General features: G+C 41.3%; 1 protein-coding gene across 1 annotated transcript; it reads right to left on the bottom strand.

The window, feature by feature from the left end:
- Nucleotides 1-208: 208 nt before the first annotated feature.
- Nucleotides 209-5131, bottom strand: pim3 (Pim-3 proto-oncogene, serine/threonine kinase). The gene is made up of 6 exons (XM_031284870.2): nt 4648-5131; nt 4310-4419; nt 4101-4151; nt 3585-3948; nt 2524-2700; nt 209-2046 (listed from the first exon to the last, which is right to left on the bottom strand). The coding sequence occupies exons 1-6, from the start codon at nt 4733-4735 to the stop codon at nt 1841-1843; spliced, it is 996 nt and encodes a 331-aa protein (XP_031140730.1). The 5' UTR covers nt 4736-5131; the 3' UTR covers nt 209-1840.
- Nucleotides 5132-23021: the final 17890 nt, after the last annotated feature.

The raw sequence follows: 23021 nt of genomic DNA, 5'->3' as shown, positions 1-23021 counted from the left end.
ATAGCTTTAATTAAGGTGTGTGCAAGGTGTTAAGACCTGATTTACAAACTACTATGGTGCTATATCTCTAAAATATGAGGTAAACGTGTTTTCCACAAAGAACGTAATATATCGTGCGATAGTGTGTGTTAATCATACCAAAGGTTGTGGATTAAAATGTGTGTAACTACAACATACCATGTTCAAAATGATCAAGACACCAGACTTATTTCTGTACATAAAAATGGGAGTTTAATTGAAACTTTTGTATCAAAAAATAGCAATATCCATCCTTCACAGCCACAAGTCACACAGCTAAACTGAAAGGTATCCAATATGAGGCTGTGTGACAACTACGAAAGCTGTTCCACCCGTAGTTTAGCTTTCCATAGAATTCAAAATGAATCTTGACAGTACAAACACCAGATGGACTTCTCTCATAATTAGCAATTCAACATTACCAACAGACTTTTTAAAGTAGTTAAATAACATTCAAATGCTCTTTTCAAATTGAAGTAAACTTGTTTTATTCTGCTTTACATCGACAACTGCTTCAGTGCATTCTCCACATCTAAAAAAAAAAAAAAAAAAACATGGCGAAATGTAAAAATAAGTTATAGGAATGCAAACCAAAGGCAGAGTAGGATATGCCAAAAATTTAGAGGGGATTTTAAGCGTAGACAATAAATAAATAAATAACCACAGAGTGTGGAATGTGTACATGTTTACAAATAAATTAAATGCAGACTGGGGAGGAAAAATAATGTACACACAAAAAGAGAAGAAAAAAAAAAAAATACACGCTGTACAATATTTGTTGAAAACAAAATACATAATTGAGACCATGAATATTGCATTGATTGTGCATTTCACACCCCAAACCCTGAGGGAGGCCAGGGGCGGGGGCCATGTAGTGTCAAGCAGTGAGATGGCAGGAGGCAAAAAAGAAAAGTCAAGAGGGCCACACACCCTGCAACAGGCATGGGACAAGAGGGAGAGAAAAAGGTGTGTGTGTGTATGTGTGGGGGGGGGGGGGGTTGACATTTTGTAGACATTCAGAAAAGACAGGATCCAGTTTCCAAACACCTGTTCAGGCTATAGAGTGATTGAGCAGCGTTAAAGAGAGCGACACAGAGTTGAGTCAAGTGTTTTTCAAGTATTCCATTGTCAGGAAGAGCCCCCACCTCTTTCTCTCCATCTAATGCTATCTTAGCCTCTTGGCTGTGGGTTGTTGGCTTACAGTGATGGAGGGGGGGAGGGGAACACACAGCCTTAACCTCCTCCCCCCTTCCATCACAACACAGGCAACTTAGCCCACCAGGCCACGAGCAAACCCAAAACATAGAGTTGTTGATGAAAGCCCCCCAGAAAAGCAGCTTTCCAAAAGAAAAAGGCACTACAAAATCAAAATTAAAACATTTAAATAAAAAGGTTTTCTCCAAGCTCTATGAGAGCAGCCATGTTTGAATAGGAGGGCCTTGCCAGCTGCATATACCAGCCTAGTAACAAAACGAGTAAAATAAAGTTAAAAAAGGGAGAAGGGGAGAATAAATAGTGCTGGTAAGACCGCTCAAAAAAAATAAATAAAAGAAAATAGTTCCCGTATAGGAAACAAGTATTATCAACTGAAAAAAGAGAGGATGGGGAAAATAAGATAAGGAAGAACAAATAGTAATAAATTAGAAATTCCCTACAAAAGAGAAAAATTAAAGTACATTTTTCTTGCTGGAGCAGCTGAGTCAAGCGCCCAGCCACTGATGGGCCAGTTGGGCTACAGGCTTCCGGCCTCAAGTCCATATCACCCCCTCCAGCCACACTCCTTCTTTCCCCAGAAAGTCTTTTGGGTCCATCAGAGCCGTCCTCAGAGGCTCTCCTTGCTTGAGCTTGTACTTGACGAAGAGTCTGTGTCGATGGTCCTGAGGCGGATCTCACTGGTGACCGGCTCCTCTTGTGACTTGGGTGACTCGGTTGTCGTCGCCCTCATCCAAGGGTGGTCACAAATCTGCTCCAGTGTAGGCCGGTCTGAAGGCCGCAGGGCCAGGCACCATTTGATCAGCTGCTGGCACTCTGATGAAGAAGGAAACAAACAATGTTGAGTATAAGAGGCTCTCAACTCAAAGAGAGAAATTACCAAGTGTTTATTTATTTATTTTTTTTCTGTACTGTATGTGGCTGCGCTGCATATGACTCAAGTTTGTATGGATCTACAATATTCTAGTGTGTAGGCGGCACAGACAGCCAATAGAAAGAAAGAGAACATGCGTCCTTTAATGGAGTTACCTCCCTAGGGATGCCAGGGCTGTTACACAAAGTGCACCGAGGGAAATCATAACAGCTAAAATCTCAGTTTCAGTTATCATTCATAAATCTGTCTACCAGCCATTTCAGCAGGTAATCCATTATGATTGTGAGGTATTACTCCTGTGTACATCAAATGCATAATATAGTCAAACCAGGAGGTGGACTTAGGGCTGTACCAGTTACCATGGCTAGAGGGCAACAGAGTCAACTCCTGTGTTATGTGCGTTGTTGTGGTTGACTCACCGGCTGAAACCCTCCTCCTGAAGTACAGTCTCCCTCTGAGGATCTCCTCGTCCTGCTCAAAGGGGATGTCTCCACACACCATGTCATACAGCAGCACTCCTAGCGACCACACCGTCGCCGAGCGACCGTGGTATCTATGGAAGCGGATCCACTCTGGTGGGCTGTACACTCTTGTACCTAAAAACAAAAATGGGGAAGGTGAGTGATGATGAGCGTGTCTGTTGTGAAATATAGTATGACGCTGTGAAAAAGAGAGCTTTTAAAGGGTTTGGATGTAATATAAAAGAATATGAAAAAGGGCATTGGTGCTCAAAATATGGGAACAGCAAAGAGACTGAATGAAACAAAACGAATGGGGCTGTGTCTAAAATGGCTGAGTCACAGTAGAAATGATTTCAATCTTCCTTTAGCCATAAAACAAACTGCGTGACCTGCCTGCGTCTCCTCACTCTCTCCCCCTCCCTCTCCCCCTCCCTCCTGGAAGGAGAAACTAGGATACCAAAAAAAAAAAAAAAAAAAAAAAAGGCAATGTGAGCCCATCACGTGAACCGCCGACTCGGGTTTCACAACAAACAGATGTTACGTGGCACTGACCTAATACCCACAAACTGCACTTACTCAAGCATTACCAACAAAATAACAACCGGACACATAACAGTGCACTCCATCTCACAAGACGAGGATGAATCAGACATTAAGAAAAACGGCCACCAATAAGATTAATAAACTGTGAGTCATATCTATGAATCCATAACATGCGCGTCATACAGCCCGATAAAACACCGGACGCTTTTCATTTGGCAGCATCGATTTACAGCCGCGTTAACGATGAGCCGCGAGACCCTGGGCGAGGAAAACCCTCGACCATAAACAGAGCAATGCGTCACAGCCTCGTGAACGCCTCCGTGTCTGAATATAGCACAGCGGAGCATCAAGGACAAATACAACCCAGCCCACACGGATATGTATTCATATCAACAAATTACACATCGCGCATTGTAACGTTTTATAATAGCGATCAATGTACTAGGGGGGGGGGTGGGCGGGTGGTGGCTGCTTACCATCGAAATCGGTGTAGACTGTGTCCTTGAGAATCGCCCCTGAGCCAAAGTCAATAAGCTTGAGCTCTCCGGTGCGTAGATCCACCAGCAGGTTTTCATCTTTGATGTCTCTGTGTACTACGCCGCAGCTATAGCAGTGTCTGACCGCCTCCAAAACCTGGCGGAAAAATCCCTGAGCCGTGTCCTCGTCCAGGGCGCCCTTCTCGGTGATATAGTCGAAAAGGTCCTTGACGAGCTCCGGCCTCTCCATAACGATCAGCCAACCGTCCGGCCGCTCGTAATAGTCCAGCAATTTGATAACTCCGCGAAACGACGAGCTGACCTTCTTTAGCAGCAGGATCTCCAAAGGCACCATAGCCCCGTTCTGTAACATATGAAGGAGAATTTATAAAAAAAAAAAATGAAAATAATGCACAGCCATTATTCTGCCTTTAACATCACAACTCCTCCACCCAGCAGCAGGCGGGTGGGGGGTGGGGGGGACCAAAACAAAACAGATCGGGGATGACTACTTACAATTGTTCCCCACTCGGTCACCCTCTCCTTTGCAACGTGTTTCACAGCCACCTGAAATAACAAAAATAAAGACGAAAAATCGTGAGCAAATGCTTTCAATATTGTGGAAGTTACATTGTATTTCCCGGTGGCGAACAAGGACCGCCCGGCTTTCATGGCGGCACATGCAAGATCAAAACATAGACCCCGATCCCTGTGCATATTCTTACCGGTGCGCCATCAGATATCCGGCTGCCGGCGTACACTGTTCCAAATCCTCCGCTGCCCAGCACGGATCCCACTTGGTAAACCTTTTCGAAGGGCTCCTTTTCCACTTTAACTGCAAGTAAAAGTGAAGAATGTTAAGGTAACCAACCACCGCTTAGTGCCAGTCCAGGTTGTTATGGTTTACTGGCTGCACTAGCTCAGCTGCAAGAGTAGTTTACTCTAAATTAATCGAGCGGAGTAAATATAGTTAACGTACGTTTCTCATACCACTTATCAGTTGTTATATATCAAATTCACTGTACATGGGGTGAAAAAGTAACGTTCAGTAACGGCAACCTACCCGACTGGAGCTGTATTTTCACTGGTAGATGGTCCATACTTGAAGGATTGCAAATGTGCGAAAATGAACCAAACTTTGACAACAACATATTCCCGCTGAAAAGCCGACGAAAACGATCCCGATTCACCCGTTGAGAGTCAGAAGAACCAGCAGAGGAGTGAATTCAGGCGCAGTATGGTGGGGTGTACCGTCTTGGCTTCAAGCGAATAATATATCCAATCCAGCAGTGCGCCAACTCCGCTGCACCGCACCCGTCAAAGTCGTCTCACGACCGTGAAGTGGTATACCGTTTCCCGAAAACCGGCATGAAATTTGAATTCTGTGTCTCGACTCAAGCACAAAAAACGAAAACAGTCCTCTTAAGGAACAAAAATCACGGACACTTCGATCTGTATTGTAGCCGTATCAACAGCAGAATGTATTTAAAGGGCCTCCGCAGCGTGTTATTGTCCTGAAGAGTGGCCGCTGTCTGAGCTTTGGCGCGGTCTTCCTGAGCCAATATTTTGACGCGCAGTGGGATAGTGATATCCCTCCGCCACCAATACAAGTCGACACGTTCGCTTAATTCCAGCGCAAATTCGCCACTTTACACTATATACACATTCACATGAAACCACTGGGTACGTATTGTAATATTATCGTACTTTTATTAGAAACATATCATCGAAATAATCATTTTCACCGCGCACTACTTTCTCATAGTACGAGACACCCAAGAATCCCTTGTCTGGAACCTTTTGCGCTGTGTTCACTATGGACTCGGAGGCTTCGACCAATTAGATCTCGTATATAAATACCGCGTTTCGTATCTGGACCAATCCAGAAACAGTTATTATAATAAAGCAGGCATTTGAGCGCACGTGGCGGCAATTCTGAGTTACATTTCCCCTCCCTTTTCTTCCGCAGCTCTGCAGTGAGAGACATACAAGAAAATTCTTGGTTTGGAGGGTAAATTCAGTTTGTAGTGTAATTCACCACAAACTACTGATCAACTCTTTCAAGTTGTTCTCAGTTATAAATTGGGTACCTAAACTCACTTGTGGTATTTGTTTACCTTTTGTTTGCCTTACATATATACTTATTATTCCTAACACATGGAATGAGGTTTGGCTGTTATTGTCATACAATTGAGACCAACACATATATATATATATATATATATATATATATATATATATATATATATATATATATATATATATATATATATAAAAAGAAATTAGAGTTCATGCATAGGACAGAGATGATAGTTAATTATATATTTTGACCAAGCCTCATTGAGATTATTTTTTTTACAAGCGTCCTAGCCAAGAGAGGGCAGCAATATCAATGAGTTAAAGATAAACAACATATGACAAAAACACTAAATATACCAAAATCTGACGTAAAAAGAAATTTGAAAGTTTCTAAACTAATAAATAACATTTATTATATAAATATTATAAGTAAAGCTCATAGAAAGCACCTATAGCCTATGGCACATTAAAACAGCCCCAGAGCTGTCTAAAAACATAAAAAAAAAAAAATTAGCTAAATAAGACCAACAATAACTTAATGAGGCTTCCAGAAGAGCATGTTGCTGCATGTGCATGTCAAAAGTAAATGATTGTCCAAGGATGAAAATGCAATTGGCAGTATTTGAATGATGATACATGAATACTATATGTCATGCACTGACATGAGTATGAAAACAAAGTAGCACATGGAAACACAATCAGATGGCCAAAGTTTGTGAAGCCAGCTGTCCCATTTCAGGAAGTATACATATTCCAGTTTTACTGTTAAACATTTGACATGACCTTGGCTCTCTGTGAACTCTACACTTATCTTCTGCTACCTCTGATAACCTGTGTGAGTATGCGTGTGTGTGTGAGTATGCGTGTGTGTGAAGGAAAAAGAGTTCCAGGGAACCTTATCTTGCTACAGGCCTGCCTGCCGACTGCAAAGTTATGTAAATGTACACACGCAGGCTGCAGATGAGAGCAGAGTAATAGCCTTTGGGCTAACTGGCAGTGATGCTCTGTATTCACCGCATGATAATTTACACTGCTTCCTGTTTCTAGTACTTTGTCACTCATACAAGTTGAGAAAATGCATGCTATCAACACATTTGTGCATGGCTTTTGCTATTTTCCAACATAACAACACTGTATGGACACACTGCATACATATTGCAAAGCTTTGTGTTCCTATAAAGGTAGTATTTGCATTTTAAGGGATATACTGCTATGTACATGCAGATTGCGCAGGGGGAAATGGAAGAACCTCAAGGGTTGATTTACTTTAATCTTATGAAACATTTACATAAATGACAAAGAGTTCAATGGTTTATTGGATTATGCTTCAAAGAAAATGTGTTCAACCCGGCAACAGTGTTAGCAACAGCGTATTCCCTGCAGAAAAACCTTCCACCTCTCCTGCATGATCATTCTGCGATCATGAGTGTATGAATTGGAAAATAATAAATTGCTTACAGTTATTATCAGCTTGAATTAGTTTATATTTCTATGACTCTTATCCAAAAACAGTCTCTCCTCATTTGCACTTGTCAGTTAACGTAAGGTCACACTCGCAGCTGAGGGAGGGCACTCTGTATCGCAGAGAAAGGTATATGAAAAAGAGTACTCTATTCTCCACCTGTAAACAGATGCAACATGTGTTCCAAAATAATAATGCAGGATAGCCCTCAGTATGTTTTGTCCGTCATGCAAGTGTGCAAATGAAGGTGGAGTGGATAGGGCGAAGGTGTAATGATATTGAGTGTCAGCCCCGTGACAGATTTGTTGTCCTGTCCAGGGTGTTTACTGCCTTTCACCCAGTGCATGCTGGGAGAGGTTCCAGCCATCACACGATCTTGGATATGAAAAAGATCCCATCATGGATGGATAAAAATAATAATCATCAGCACTCCTCCATCACAGACAAGCCCCCTGCATCCCCCCGGCAAACTTTTCTGACAACGCACCTTACCCACACACTCTAAATAATGCATTTAACACACAGTATGGATCCCACAATCCTGTCATCCAAAGTATTTGAGTGTATAATGTGCAGATAATTCCAGGTTCTACAAGACTTTGCCCCAGACAAGGACCAGTCAAGTTCTGAAGAATTCCCTATTGTAATCATTTTCCTCTCTTGGTGGTGTGAACCAGTTGAGCAGCAAGTGAGGCAGTCAGGCAGTTGGCCAACCAGGCGTTCCAGCAGACGCACACAGCTGTTTTGCCATGGCTTCACATGAACGCGTGCTATGCACTTGTTTGCAGCTCTCATGGGAAATCATCGTCAGGGTTTTTATTTTTGTTCCCCAATCCTTTGATCCGTGGATGTAGAGGAAATGCTGAAGGGAGGGAGCAAAAATAAATAAAATGGCTTGTGGCCCGCTGATGAGCTGTCACTGTCCACCCTGCTCGTTCTCTCTTCTTTTTCTTCATTTTTTGCCCTTGTCTCTCTTTTTCTCCGCGTGCCTGGGATGCCTCCCATTTTCCTTTGCTCTAATTACTGCCTTAGTAAACTGTGTCAGTGAGCTGAAATAGTTTTGATGAGGGGTCCGGCTGCGTTTGCATCTGTAATTTGATGGTTTTCATTGGGGACACATTAAACCAGGCACACTAGAGGGTACGTGACCAGATCAGAGCCTTGGGGTCAGCCAAGGTTATTTTTAGCCCCATCATGCTAGTCCGGTGGCAGCCACATCATTTTGGTAAGCCGTCGATTGAAATCGATCCAGCTGGTGCTCTGTGCCAGGGAAATCTGGGGGCCTGAATTTGTCATGCGTCGTTCTGGGGTTAGATTCCTCAACATGTGTGCAGGATATACATGTATTATATTCTGCTGGCATGTTTACTGTAGCTGTGTCCTCATGTAAAGATCAAAGATTACCTTGTAAAAAGACTGTAGATTATCTAGAATTTCATGCAAACAGGCAGTGGTGGTCCTAAGGTTAGAGAAGCGAGCTTACATATGACCGGGAGGTCGTCGGTTAAATCCCTGGACCAACAAGATAAATCTGGGTGGGGAACTCAGATTTATCTTAACCCTTGTGTTGTCTTCCCGTCGACCATGCAACGTTTTGTTTTTCTGGGTCAAAATTTTAAATTCAAACTTATTTTTAACGTTTTGGTCGACTTTACGACACTTTTGTCATTTTTCCTAATGTTTTTGTCACTTTTCTCGATGTTTTTTTTTTTAATGTTTTCGTTGTTTTTTTCCAACGTTTTTGAAGCTTTTTCTGACATTTTTGTCACCTTTTTCAACATTCTTTATGAATTTATTTTCAAATGCTATAGCATTGAATAAAACACCCAAATTCAATGAAAGTAGTGAACTGATCATTTATTTTACTTGTGAAGAGCGTTGTATGGAACCATCCATGTTATTTCTTTTGACAATTTGGTTGAAAGAAACCCAAAATTTCTGATATAGAAACTTTTTGAAAATGGGTCAAATTTGACCCAAGGACAACATGAGGGTTAAACTCAACTGCTCAGCAGATCAGACTGGTTGTACTGGGCAGCTTCTACATGTGAATGTGTGTAACTGTGCGAATGCGATCAGGGCGTTCCTGCAAAAGAGAAGCTTTCTCTTAGTGGAAGTTCCCTGAATTAATAAACAAGGTAAAAAAAAAGAGATCACATTACAAAAAGTGAATAAATACTTATAGCCTTGGGACATAAAAACAACAAAAGCATTTAATTCCAATGAAATCATCCCAACCAGTGGATTCGCTTGTAAGAAGGAAGTAAATCATCAATCTTCAACTTTATCACTAAGGCTTGTTTGGATATAATATATAGTTCTGTTAAATCTTATTAAATAGGTCTGGTATAGCGAAGCTATCCCCGAGTGCCGTAATACCTGCTGTTTTGGACGTATTATTAATACATGTAGTTATAGATCAGGTTTACCTACACTGTGCGAGAACAGGCCAAAATTATAATTCAATTTGCAGCAATTCCCGAGCGTCTGAGAAGTTTTTAGCTTTTCCCCCGCCAGTTGTCATGATTCGGCGACGAAAGAACAACTGCCAGGGTCATTAACATACTGATCAGCATTCATGAGGTGCTTTGCATTGACTAATTATGGTTAAAAATGGGCATGTACAGGGCGGGATAAGAGGCTGATTCACGTACGCACACTTGTGGGTAATCTGTGATTTATAAAGGGAACATTGCTTACAAATGTGCGTACGTGCGGTTTTATAAATCTGAATTTTTTTTGGGGGCGTACGTACACTTTTAGTAAAGATCCTATGCACAGTTTTATAAATGAGACCCCAGGTCTTTAGTGGGATACCTAGATGCAGTCACCGGCAGTAAAATAGTAAAACACAGTAAGAATATACATATATAGGCCTAAATACATTTTCCAAATGTTCCTTTGAGAGACAGCTCTCCTGTCACTTGTACTAACCCTGTCAAGGACAGGTTAAGGCATGTGTGCTGCATGCAGGCCAGGCCAGGTTGCTGAATGGATTACTGTCTGGACTCAGCATTATGTAACAATGTCAGGTCAACTGGTCACACTCCTAATCTGGCAGCCACATTGGATAACTGTTCAGTAGCTTTTTCTACACATTCCCTCACACCTTCCCTTTTAAGCTTCTTCTAGGCTATAAGTACTGTATGTTTTTCCTGATGTTCAAGATGGATATTTACCCTAGATTCCATGGGTTATACTTGTGTGCATGTGTGGGCGTGTATTTGTGTGTACAACCAGCCAGCCAGCCAGCCAGAAATTCAAAGGAGGACAAATCGAAGAATGAAACATGGTAGTATTTATTGCATTAGATGACATTTATAATTGTGAAATGTATTTGTTTCTAGTTATGTTGGCATTTCTTTTCACTATCTGGACATGTTGGACACTAATGGTGTTAATTAAACTAATGTTTGTTTGTTCTTTGCCTAACTTCATTTGGGCGAAAGAGAAATCTAACATGACCCAGTGTTAGGCTAGTGTTACATAGACAGCATATGTGGCAGGTCATTGATGCCATCTTTGACAACGGGCCCTATCCTGCACCCGGCGCAGTGCAGCACAAAGCCCGACGCAAGTGTCTTTGCTAGTTTAAGACCAACGCAGTTGTCAATTTCCCGCCCGGCGCCCACGTCGTTTAAATAGCAAATGCCCCTGCCCCCATCTGTGCGCCCATGGGCGTGCTGGTCTTACAGGGAGGTGTGTTCAGGTGCATTCTTGGCGTATTGCTATCTTGAGGCAGCGGGAAGTGATCGCACCATTGACCAACACAAACCTGGTCTAAAGTCAATAGTGCAGCATTTCATTGGTATTTTAACATCGAATTAGTAAAATGCGCCTATCGTGCACAGCGCGCGCACACTATGCTTGTTACACACACACACACACACGGAATAGCAGCAGCACACAAACATGCAAAAGATTACAAATAAAAATATTACGGTGCAAATCTGCCATCATAATAGCAATGCGCCAAGGTACAAACGCACCTGGCTTTTAAAGGGAATGGGAGATGACACTCTGATTGGTTTATTGCATGTTACGCCCAAAACACACCTATGATTAATTAAGACACTAAGTACAACCCTTTTGTTGGCCCTTTTTTCCACCGTCAAACTAGCAAAAGTGGATTTGGACACGCCCTAAATGCACCTGCACCATGTGCTTCACGCCGTGTGCTTAGATCATTAAAATAGGACCCTATGGCCCTAAAGCTCGAGGACACACACACACACACACACACACACACACACATACACACACGCGCTGCACACATGAAACCACTCAAGTACACTCTGTCTGCTGCCAAGCTTCTTTTATACTGGCACTTTTCATCATGAAAACATCCATATTAGCCTAGCTCATTGGTATCTGAGCTCTCTATCATCTGTGTGCACATGGTGAGTGTTTATGTGCGCACGTGTAAGTACTGCAGGAGGGGACAGAACAGGCCGCAGGCCTAGTGTGGGAAATTTCATAACAGCAAATCCCATTTGATCATTTGGATAGGAACAAGCTTTTATTGCGATAGCTCAGGTTGTGGGTTTGGGTTGGTCTTTGTGTATACCATGTAAAAAGACTGGCAAGCTGCCAAAATTTAGAACTGAGGTAGTAAAACAGTTTGCAGTAGGAAAGATTAGCACAGTTTTGATGTATAAATTGAAAACAGGTGCTATATTTTCACTGCATCCCTCTAATGGGGATCTCCTTAGGCGACCATATGGATGCAATTTGAGCTATCAAAGCGACAATGCAAGTGTTCCTTGACAGTTGACATACATGGTTTACATTCTGAATGGAGTTTTCACCTCTTATTCTAATTAGGATAAGAGGGAACTTATTAGGCTAGGGCGTCACGGTGGCTCAGTGGTTAGCACTGTCGCCTCACAAGAAGTATGCACTGCTCAGTACTGGGTTTTATCCTTGGTTTGGGGACCAAAAACACCACCACCAAAAACATATATGTTTTAGTTCTCCTGTAACTGCCCCATGACCAAAAGGCACAGGCAAAAAGGCTGGAGTTTGTCCCCAGGCGGCTGCCCGCTGCTCCCATGTAGGCCTATAGGATGGGTTAAATGCAGATGACAAATTTAATTTCTCTGTGAATGACAATAAAGACATTTAAACCTTTATAAATTTAATAATTTATAATTTATTTATATAAATTATTTCCCAGTCAATAATCACTTCCCAAGTCTATTGCTCAAACCGTTATAGAAAACCTTCCCCCGCCAAGCAGTTGGGTTGGTGGTTAATCCTCAGCGGCAGAGCTGCCGTATATACCGTCCTTATACTGTATACATGAAAGTTTCAGCTAAGTGCTCCACTTCCCTCCAGTGACTTGATCCATTTAACTGCCCCACCCCTGTCTTAAGAGGATACTGAGACCAAAGCCTTAAATCCCCCAGGCCCACGACCCTGGGAGGGGAGAGCAGCAGGGTCAAAGATGGTCCAAGGGAGCTCTCAATGTACCCTGCATGTTCAAAATATAAAAGCTAGTTACTTTTTCACTTTAATAAGCTGAATCCAGGTAAAGGCCATTATCTTCCCCCCCCCCACACTGATTTTCCATTCTAAAACATGTACCAATCGCAAAGGACATGGTGTGGATGACAAGAAACAGATGAGCATTTTTTGTGGTTTGAGTTCAATATCAGGGCAATGATGTTTTTGTATTTTACTTTTAGAATGTTTTGGTATGGTCCAAAGAAGAGGTTTGACCCATGTCTGACACTGAAGGAAATATTCAAGGCCAACCAGAACCAAAATGCAAGAGGAGAATGCAATATTATGATCAGGTCACAGCAAATAAACTGCAAACATTTTATACTGTAAATAAAATCTTCTAATCACTGCATTTGGAAATAATAATAATAATAATTGTGTATGCATTAAATGAAATGCAATCACAAATAAGAGATTTGGGACATCTGCATGGTTTATTTTGTAATTGATTAATCCATCAATTTTCTGCGAAAATGATTTCGGTTCAGGTCACGTTGATTTATTTTGAATTTTTTATTTATATGATAGAATATCATATTCTATATATACAATATAGAATTATTGCAGCTATACTGACAAAAATGTGGTATGAATATTAATAAATCTGTGCACTTAATAAATAATTGTAGGCCTGATATTCATTCTTTAACCAGTATGACCGTCCAAAAGGTATTTCATTGCATTTTATGTGTATTAAAAAGGTGATAAAAAGGCGTAATTGAATTTGGTGAACACTGTAGAAACCATAGAGATTGCTGTACGCGTGAAGAAACCTATGTCTACTAGTACTATTTTGATTGTGACCTGTTAAAAAATTAAATCCGTTAATTTTGCTTTTTCAATCACAACCAGGGTCGTACCTATTACGAATACTAAGGTCATGACTTAAGTATTTTATCTGGGATTATTTGGGGGATTAAGTAACATGAACATCCTTTTTAGGCAGATACCAGTTTATTGTACTTACATTTGAACGCCAACAAAACAAATGAATCAAAGATTTTGTATTTCTCTACCAGCACTGTATTTCTGGTGGCATGGAGAGGGCTTTGGATCAGCATTTAGATCTTTGTGCTGAAAAAAATAAAATGCTAATGCTTTATTTTACAGGTCCTTAATTTCCTAGGATGTTTCCTGGAAATAATGATTTGATCCTAATTAGAGGGAAATCAATGTTTTGAGACATGTTTTTAAGTTAGAATTCAATTAATTCAGCTTATAAGCAGATTTCTAGCAGATATATTAAAGACACCAACCAGGTGGTGACAGATTGTTACCAACATGTTTATAGGGGAAATGGGTGATTAGCTGACTTTCTTTGAGCTTCGATGTCATTAAACAACAAAGATAAGACATCAGCATGCATCTGAGGATCCTGTCACGACAATTGGTTCCTGTCTGCCCTTTGGCCCGCACTCTGAGTGCTCTGATTGGCTGGCTGCTGTGACAGGCATTGTGCTGACTGTGTGTCTGTGAGGGCCAGGGCTCTGGCTGCCTGGTCAGCAGTCTGTACACGCCCCCCCCCCACCACCACCACCACCCACACACACACACACACACACACACACACACACACACACACACACACACACACACACACTAACTTTACCATCACAAACAGTTCAGAAGAAAATTTGTCTGTGTGCAAAGACATGAGCATGAGTCATGCACTCAAACCACACATAATTGAGCTACTCATGCAGAAACACAAGCTATACTGTACGCAGCTATACAGTTCACGTTGTGTTTATGTTTCATCTTCCATCTTTGCTGTGGTCACATCATTACTTATTCACCAGCGTGGCTAATAGCCACATGTCACCGCGGCACTCTGACACATTGTGCAGAAATTTAACCCTCAGGAGGCCCTAATCCATAGGTCCTGATGTTATGACACAGTGACAATAGCAAAGAAAGCAGCTGCAGACCCCCGCACCATGACACCTATGACACCAGCACAATAAAAAGGTCCCCCCATGCCCGGCCCTGACGCTCCAATCCTTCACACCTGAGCGCTCACACTGAAATTAACTAAATGGTGAGAATAAAATAAAATATAAATAAAAAATAAAAAATAACATCCCTGCTTTCAATTGGTTTAGAGCAGCAATTTAGCAAGACAAAAAGATTAAAAGAAATCAAAGCATCTGGTCAAGCTCCAAAGACACTGGATTCTATATTTCCTATAATCCTACATCCCCCATATTGCAACTTGATAGCGTCTTCCATTAGACTGCCCTTGCCTTTTAAATGGCCATGTCTCTTAAAACTCCAGTTTGTAAAACAGGCTTTCTGTTAAAAAATTGTCCAAAACGTCAGTCAATCATCAGGTTTTTTTCCAAACTTTGGAACGCACCCTTCAGAGCCACGGAAGACATTATACAACAGTTTTCACAGGCTGAGTGATACTCCCTGTGATGAGTAAACTGTTTCTTCACGATTGGAATTGGTGAAATGCCCCTTTTAAAGGAACCATCAGCATCTGAGAAATCTCAAAAGTGAGACTACTAGAAGGTGGTCCTTGTCCATAAAAACCCTCCATTTTGGTCTTTTGGGCTTCTCTAATGAAACCCATCAGCAATATGACCTTGTGCATTGAAATGTCACACTACACTCTTTCCTATCCTTGCCAAACCACGCAAACGCAAACGCACACACACACACACACACACACACACACACACACACACACACACACACACACACACATAATGAGAATTAATCGCAAAGCATCAGCATGAGCAAGGAAATGCTTCCTAATGATGGCCCGACTAATTGCATGTCAATATGCTTTCCACGCTCAGCAGTTTAATACAAGACTCCCTTCCTCTGCCGTAATTTGTTAGCTTTTGCGTTGTAATCACAATTTCCCCAACTGAAGCCGGTGCCTGTTGAAGATAACACAGAGTACTGATTGAATAAATATATGCAACATGTCATTATTATTTTCTGTGTGGCTTTCGCCTCATATGTCAATATTGGCAATGTTAAATTTCATCATCATGTGATAATGATTCTTCTGGAAAGTCTTTGAATATTTATCACTCTGGATGATTGGTGAGGACAATATGGCAGCAAAATGAATGATTTGTTGAATGCCAATTATAGCAAATACACGTGAGCTAGATAATTAGCAAATCTTTTCACATGTCTACATAGGTAAAGAAATAATTAGTGTTGTATCCTTGTTGCTGAATGTAACGATTTTGGCTTCTCTCCGTGGTGCCAGTGCACAGAGGAGCGGAGCAGCGGAAGTCTGCTGAGATTTGCCGGATAATGTGAAACGCATCGCATGAAGCCAAACACCGTTCATCTAAACTCACTGCCCACACTGCCATGAGACAGAGCTGGAGCTTAAATCAGCAACATATCTCTAAAATATGGCTGATCTGGTTTTTAAATTAATCAGAACACTGCATGGCATGATGTTGGCTCCCAAGAAGTAACCCTTCCCACGAGAAGAAACCCATCCCCAATACCTGGTGATTTTGGTCACATATTTAAAAAAAAGGCAAAAATTGAATGTTATTTTATATAGGAGGCGAGACCGCGAGTAGTGGGAGGGATATGCAGAGAAAGAGTGAAGTAACAAGTACGTATCCTTAAAGCAAATGTTAACCTTTCAAAGCTATGCAGCGTCTTACGAGACAGAATGTGCAGATAAATGCCATTGCCTCTCTGTTCTTCATTCTCAGATGAAGTGCAGATGGATTGTGGGTAATTACGGAGGGCCCTTGAACTGTGGGTAATTATGATCAGGATTGCTCACAGCCGAGAGCAGAGTGAGAGACCGAGTGTTGGCATGGCAACCGCAAACGTGTTCATCATTTCTGCCCTTAAGGCAAGGGAGGAATCCCCTCTTTTATGGGAAGAAACACCTGTGAGTAGAAGCCTCCCACACCATCTCTATTTATTGCCATGCTCTTTTTTCTTCTTCTACAGCTCCCTGTATTTTGCACTGCCGTTTTCCCTCACCTTCCTCACTGCTTGAGTCACCCCTTCTCATCTCCTTCGTTCCTCACCTCTGAACCTTTGTCTTACTCCCTCTCTCTGTCTGTGTCTTTGGTTTACTTCCTTTCTCTCCCATTAGGGTCTCATGACGAGGACCAAACAAAGAACAGAGTGTGTGGTAGCTTTGAGCTTTTGGCTTCACTGGTCTGCCTCTTATTTGGCCCCCATTGACCAAAAAGTCCCAGAAACTAAGAAATCCCAGGAAGTCAATTCAGCGACTGTCAACACTGAAAACTAATAGTAGCACAACTATGTACTGTAATTTAAATACTTCTAGTTTCATCTGCAATGTTTTTTTGCAGACCAGGGACTAAATTTAGATCCTGGTTCTCGGTTATGAAACGCAGGTAAAGTTCGGTGTTAGTAAAAAGGTTCTAGGATTTCCTGGAACAGTTCCTGTGGTGGATATAAAGTTATGTTAAAGATATCACTTTTGTTGCAGCAACACTGTGGTATCTTTGTATTTATACAGATGAAATTCTGCACACCTGCTTTAGCAATAGACCTTCTGGAAGTACCCTTCATTTCCCATTAATGTTTTCTATAGACATTTCGGAAAATCCCACACAAACAACATTTCAACAAAGCCAACCATTTCCAACAGTCCATTCAATTTCCCTCATGGTATTACTTAATAAGAAACTAATACAAAGTGATCACTACTTTAGTAGTACAGTGTAATATCCCGTACACAGTAGATCTGAAAAGGTAATTTTGAAGGGTCTAAGGTGAGTCTACATTTATCCTGCTAAAATGACCAGTAATTACATTGGATTTTTTTTTAACCATAATACATATGTTTTTAGGTATTGGGTACAATTCAAAGTCAGCAAAAAAGAACATAAAAATACAATTTGAATGAAAAACAAAACAAGCCTTTGAGCATTCATTATTCAAGTGCAAGAAAAACTCTCAGCTTTGTCTGGCTGTCACCACACTAAAAGGAAGTGGTTTTCCATATTAAAAAGATTTCTCTGGAATTGACGCTTGAGTGAATGGGAGTGAATAAATAACAGATCAAATCACTAAGTTATTTCTATACATGAATGCACAGTGAATAAACTGTATAGAGGTTTCCTGGAACATTTGTTCCAGGAAACATCCTGGAACCATACCTAAAAGCACGAGAGAGCTTCATACCATTGTGATTGTTTTTACTCCACTTGCCATCTCTAATTTGAGTGATGGGCAAAGCATGCTGGGCCGGTGTGTCCTCCCCCATTCTTCCTGTTCTTTAATTGGTTCGTCAACAGAGGACCCCTGCCTTTGTTTGTCAAAGACCCCAGAACACTCACTTACACAAACACACCAAAACCAATAGAGGCCTCTGTCCCTCTCAGCTGATTAGGAAACGATGATTAAAGTTATCGCAATCTTTCCACAACGGAGAACACCTTGACTTTCACGGGCTGTGTTTGTCCTTCATCAACACTACGTTGGTGTGTAAATAGTCCCATACTCACATCACTGTGTCCAATTTTCCATGAGCCACCAAAACAATCCACCCACTGCTATGAGTTCCAATACAGACAGTGAGTTTGGTATATGAAAAGACAATAATGGCAATACAGACAATTGCTCTTGGATTTTATTTTATGAAGGAATTGCATTTGTAATGGAGAAACAAACACAGCCGCTGTTTTCGTAACATTTAAGTTCAAGATTTGATCAAAAACAAACATTCTTGTGGGTCTGACCCTTCTATTTAGGGACTGTACGCAAATTATTGGGAGAGGAGAGGTGGTCAGAAAAGGGGGAGGGTATTGTAATTTTTGTTTTTGATGTTTTCTTTAATACAGAAAACAGTGAAGGGACTTTTATTTATCAATTTTATTTTTACATTTTAGATTTATATTGCATTTCAGCCTTCCCTTGTGAGATTTACCATCTAAAAAAACAAATAGATCTAAAGATGCCAATGTGCACCATGGCTCATAAAGACTCATTCAGTGGCAGTAGTATCTGTTCTTTTAGTAAAGACACACAGCTGCTGGAATATTTGGTAAACAGGACACATCATTTTATTGTGTTTGCCCTAATGTTGGCAAACTGCGTATTTCATAAATGTGCATCTCAGTGGTGCACAATGTGACGGTATGACGAAATCAAACGTTTAAATTGAGTTACACATCTTAAATTCTTGCTTTTTATTTTGAAGGATTTTGAGTGAGGGTATTGCCCTCTCCCCAAAATCTATCATTATTGATATTTTAACCCTCTCTTTGACCTATCAAGGTTGGCCCCACCCCCTCTCCAGCTCAACAATTATCATACAGTCCCTTAAAAGAATGCAGTCTGGGTTTTAACAATGGTTTTGTCAGATTAAATGCTTAATGGACTGATTGGTAGTGGTGCAGTGTGTTTTGACAGTTATTTGTACTGTAGTCACTCCCTTTAATCTCTTATCAGTGCACAGAATTAACCCCTGATTAAGATTGGCTGTGACTTTCCACTGTTTGACCACTCTGAGGTTACTGTTCCAAGGTGACCACCAGCTTGTGGACGGATGTCTCCCTCTGATCATTTTCCACTGGGAACTCTGCCACATGTGACCTGGGCAGGTAAAGTATTAGCAGGACGCTGTGAACTTTGCTAAACACAATTCTAAAACTAACGTAGGTCACGCAGTCACTTTAGTACAAAATGTCTCATTTGTCTTTAAGGTATTTTGTCCTTTTTTCTATGGGTGAAATCATTAACAGAAACTTTCTTTGATCTAGTGTCACCTGGTCACTTTCAGGAAATGCTGACACTGTGTACACAAAAAAACACATAAAAAAACGCTGACCATCTTTTAAGATGGCAGATTTGCTATAAGTCTGTGGAAAAATTCTGTGAAAAAAAAACAGTTGCAATTTTAGAGTTCTCCATGTTTGATCTATTGTGAGTTTTGGCACACACCCTGAAATAAAAACCTGATAGAAGTGAATACTGCTGTGTTGGTCAAACATTGCAGTCAACTAACATGGTACATAGCAACATAAACAGTGTGTCTGGGCACAGATTAGTACGACAGTGTGAAAAAGGTCAGGAGAGGCTGGAGTTGTGCAGCCAGCTGCTTGATGAAAATACCATAACAAGGTTTCAGGCTGGAGAAAATAATTAAAATCATTCCTGACCAAAAGTGATTTGACATAAGCTGCAGCTGGGATCTGCTGGCCTGTTGAATCATCGACCATACTGGGTAGTAGGTGCTGATAAATGTGAAATTGCTAAAGCCCTATACTAGGTTTTACAGTGCAAAGGCTATCCTTTTAACGGCTTCAGTTAATTTGAACATAATACCATTTTGGTAATGTTTGATGAGAGTATCGGGAGAAACTGGTATTTTCCAATGATATGGTCCGAAGAACTGCATGATTAGGCGTGGTGCTTTATTTGGCAAACTCTACCAAAACTCCAGCAGTGGTAAATCCAGTTCAGCCCTCAGTGGCATTCATGGTGAAACGTTACACTGTGACCAAAACACTGAGTGATCGTGTGACTTCGCCTCAGGTACAAACACAGACGGGCATGTTCTTCATGTGACAATGCGTGCATGTGTATAAGAGTGTGATTGTGCGTGCAAGGTATGTCCATGTCCACACTCTTACACTGTATGTCCCTGCACCTGTGTGTTTGTTTCTTTTTATGAGCTCATGAACAGGGGTGGACAGCCCCTTTCCCCTCCTGTGTTTGCCTCATGATCAAAGCCGCTGCCGTGCCACTGCTCCTTTTGATGCTCTGGCACAATAGAGCCTGTTGAGGTTTTGATTTCTTCATCCATTCATCTCCATAAAGGCAAGGCCTCACCCTCCCTGTCCAATGGGCAGGGGGAGGGAAGGACCCTGGAAGTTCCCTTTAAGTTACAGTTATCTTTATGTCACTTCCTCTCAGTTGAACTGCAGAAGGCCTAATCTACACGCGCACACACACACACACACACACACACACACACACACACACACACACACACACACACACACACACACACACACACACGTAAATGAGCTTTTGTTGTTACAACAAAACTTGTGCTGTTTAAGCTACTTCTCGTGCATTAAGCTGAACTAATGTGTACGTTTTGATACTGTGACATGCTATACTGTTGCACTTTTTGTTGCCACACCAATAACAAAGTGTTTCAGACACCTTACATCACCTACATTACTAACCTATATAGCTATAGCATTATATGAAAAGCTTTGTTTGGTTACTGCTGATCTGGATAAAGATATTTCCATGAACTGAATGTTCTCTTACTGATGGAAGGATCTTGAAACTCTGCTTTTTAATACATGTGAAATGGCAAAACAGATGATTCAATCACCCACAAAACCTAAATTTGAGGCAGATCCTGTATCTTCCTCTAAAACTAGAGGCAGTAATGGAAGTGCCACCCACAGTTGAATTGCTCATTCATCATTTTTTTTTCTCTTCCTGAGAAAGAGGCGAATTTGCATGGAGAATTAATTTGACTTGGTTGAATGGCAACTGGAAAGTCCAGTTAGATAATGGGCCTCAAGGATAATTAGCTCTTGAAATATTATTCAGATGCTTCGTTCTGTCCCACTGCACTGTCATTTCTCACCGCGTTTCAATTAATGTTCAATAAAATGAATAAATGAATACATCAGAGAAATCATACAATGGAGCAAACCATCCCAATGATATGAAGACCCATTTCTTTTTCTTATTTTATGAATTAAATTTCTGTTAGTTATTTCTGATGCCTGATAATGATGTCATGGTAGAGAGACATGAGAAAAATGCTTTTCTTTTGGTAGAAAAATCCACTGAACTACTTACAAGACCAGTTCTCTCTAATGACCTTGATGCACGCACACACACACACACACACACACACACACACACTCACACACTCACAGAAAAGTAATTATATGAAAAGTATGATTTACAAAAATGATTGACAGTGAAAAACAAATCATGGCAGTTTGTGAAAGATGATATGGAACATAATAAATTCGTTGACAATTAATCCCCATTCAAGCAGGTTGAGTGCTAAACCGGAAGTAGCCGGCTCGGCTGGCGGAGGTCTCTAGTGCGTCTTCTCTATGGGCCCCATAGTGCAGAAGCAGCGCCGATAATCTGGGTAATTTTATACGCAGAAGATGAACTTTTTGGGCTTCATGCGCCACTGAGCAACTCTCATAGCAATGAACGTGGTCCGCCTCGAACACTGAATCCAGGTTTTAATATACATCCATGGATAAAGCCAAGCACTTACCCCTGGCTGACCGGCCGGAGTAAACTTTCTCATTTTACAGATAAACAGTACACACATTAGCACCTCAGCTAACCAATTTCCTCAGAGGAGTCCTGAAAAGAATATATGATATATGACAGGTAAAGTTTTGGAAAACACCTCTGTATATTATGCATATTATAAGTGTCCTGAATGTTAGCTAAAAAGTAAATAAATAAAGTAAATAAGTTTGGAAATTCATCAGCAGCTTTCCCATTTGATGCAAAAATAAACCAAAATGTACCTTGTATAATTGGTATAATTGCTCTTTAAAAAATCCCTCAAATCTGTTCTCTTTGTGTGCATGCGTGTGTGTGTGTGTGTGTGTGTGTGTGTGTGTGTGTGTGAGTGTGTGATCTAGCGTCCGTCTGACACTGCTAACCTTGTGACAGAACATGGCAACACACTTCCCCCCCTCTGTCACACACACACACACACACACACACACACACACACACACTCTATCTCTCTTTGTGTAGATGTCTAGTGTAGTCTTGCTTTGCCAGACCCTCTGGTTACTCCACATAGCATTCGGGGATGGGAGGAAAACAGGCTCTGGTTTAATGGCATTTCTTTAAACCAATCAGAATCGTCATGGACGGTGCTAAGCTCCGCACAGAGCCGCTGCAAAATAGTCATGCGAGAGCAAACTCAGATTGGACAGATTGGACAGTCTTGCTAGCTGTCTCAATTTACCCTGCAGAGATCTGAGGAGCAGTCAACCATAGTCCTCATTAATCCACTGAATTTAAAATTCCAACACAAAGTAAGTGGAAGAAAATGGAAAATACTGGCATCCAGCGGAATTTCCTGCGGCACCGGAGCAATCCCGGAAGTGTAACGTCAAAGATATAGACTACTCTAAGTGTGTCCCTCTTTCGTGAGCTTTCCTCATGAAGGGGGTTGAGAGTTCACGTTGGGAAGGTGTGAAAATCCAGAGTTGCTCAGCATATCAGCATGCGATTTCGTGACATTTTGCTCACTTCTTAATATATTTTTGTATCACCCCCTGGCATACATGTGCATCACAAGCATGTGTACCAGTGCCATTGGCACATGGTCTTTCTTTTCCTGGACTCTCCTGCATGTGATGCTGAGTGCCCGGGTTACACAATGAAAGCCAGTCAATAAGTAT

Source organism: Sander lucioperca, chromosome 20 (genome assembly GCF_008315115.2).
Source record: "Sander lucioperca isolate FBNREF2018 chromosome 20, SLUC_FBN_1.2, whole genome shotgun sequence".
In the NCBI taxonomy this organism is placed as follows: Eukaryota; Metazoa; Chordata; class Actinopteri; order Perciformes; family Percidae; genus Sander; species Sander lucioperca.
This window is presented reverse-complemented; position numbering and strand designations above follow the sequence as displayed.

Bases quoted from the DNA above. Each gene is read 5' to 3' on its own strand.
- pim3 (XM_031284870.2), bottom strand. From the start codon at position 4,735: ATGTTGTTGTCAAAGTTTGGTTCATTTTCGCACATTTGCAATCCTTCA. The intron at 2,701-3,584 runs GTAAGCAGCCAC...TTTTGTTTTTAG, and splicing joins AGTCTACACCGATTTCGATG to GTACAAGAGTGTACAGCCCA. The intron at 2,047-2,523 runs GTGAGTCAACCA...CTTCTTCATCAG, and splicing joins CAGGAGGAGGGTTTCAGCCG to AGTGCCAGCAGCTGATCAAA.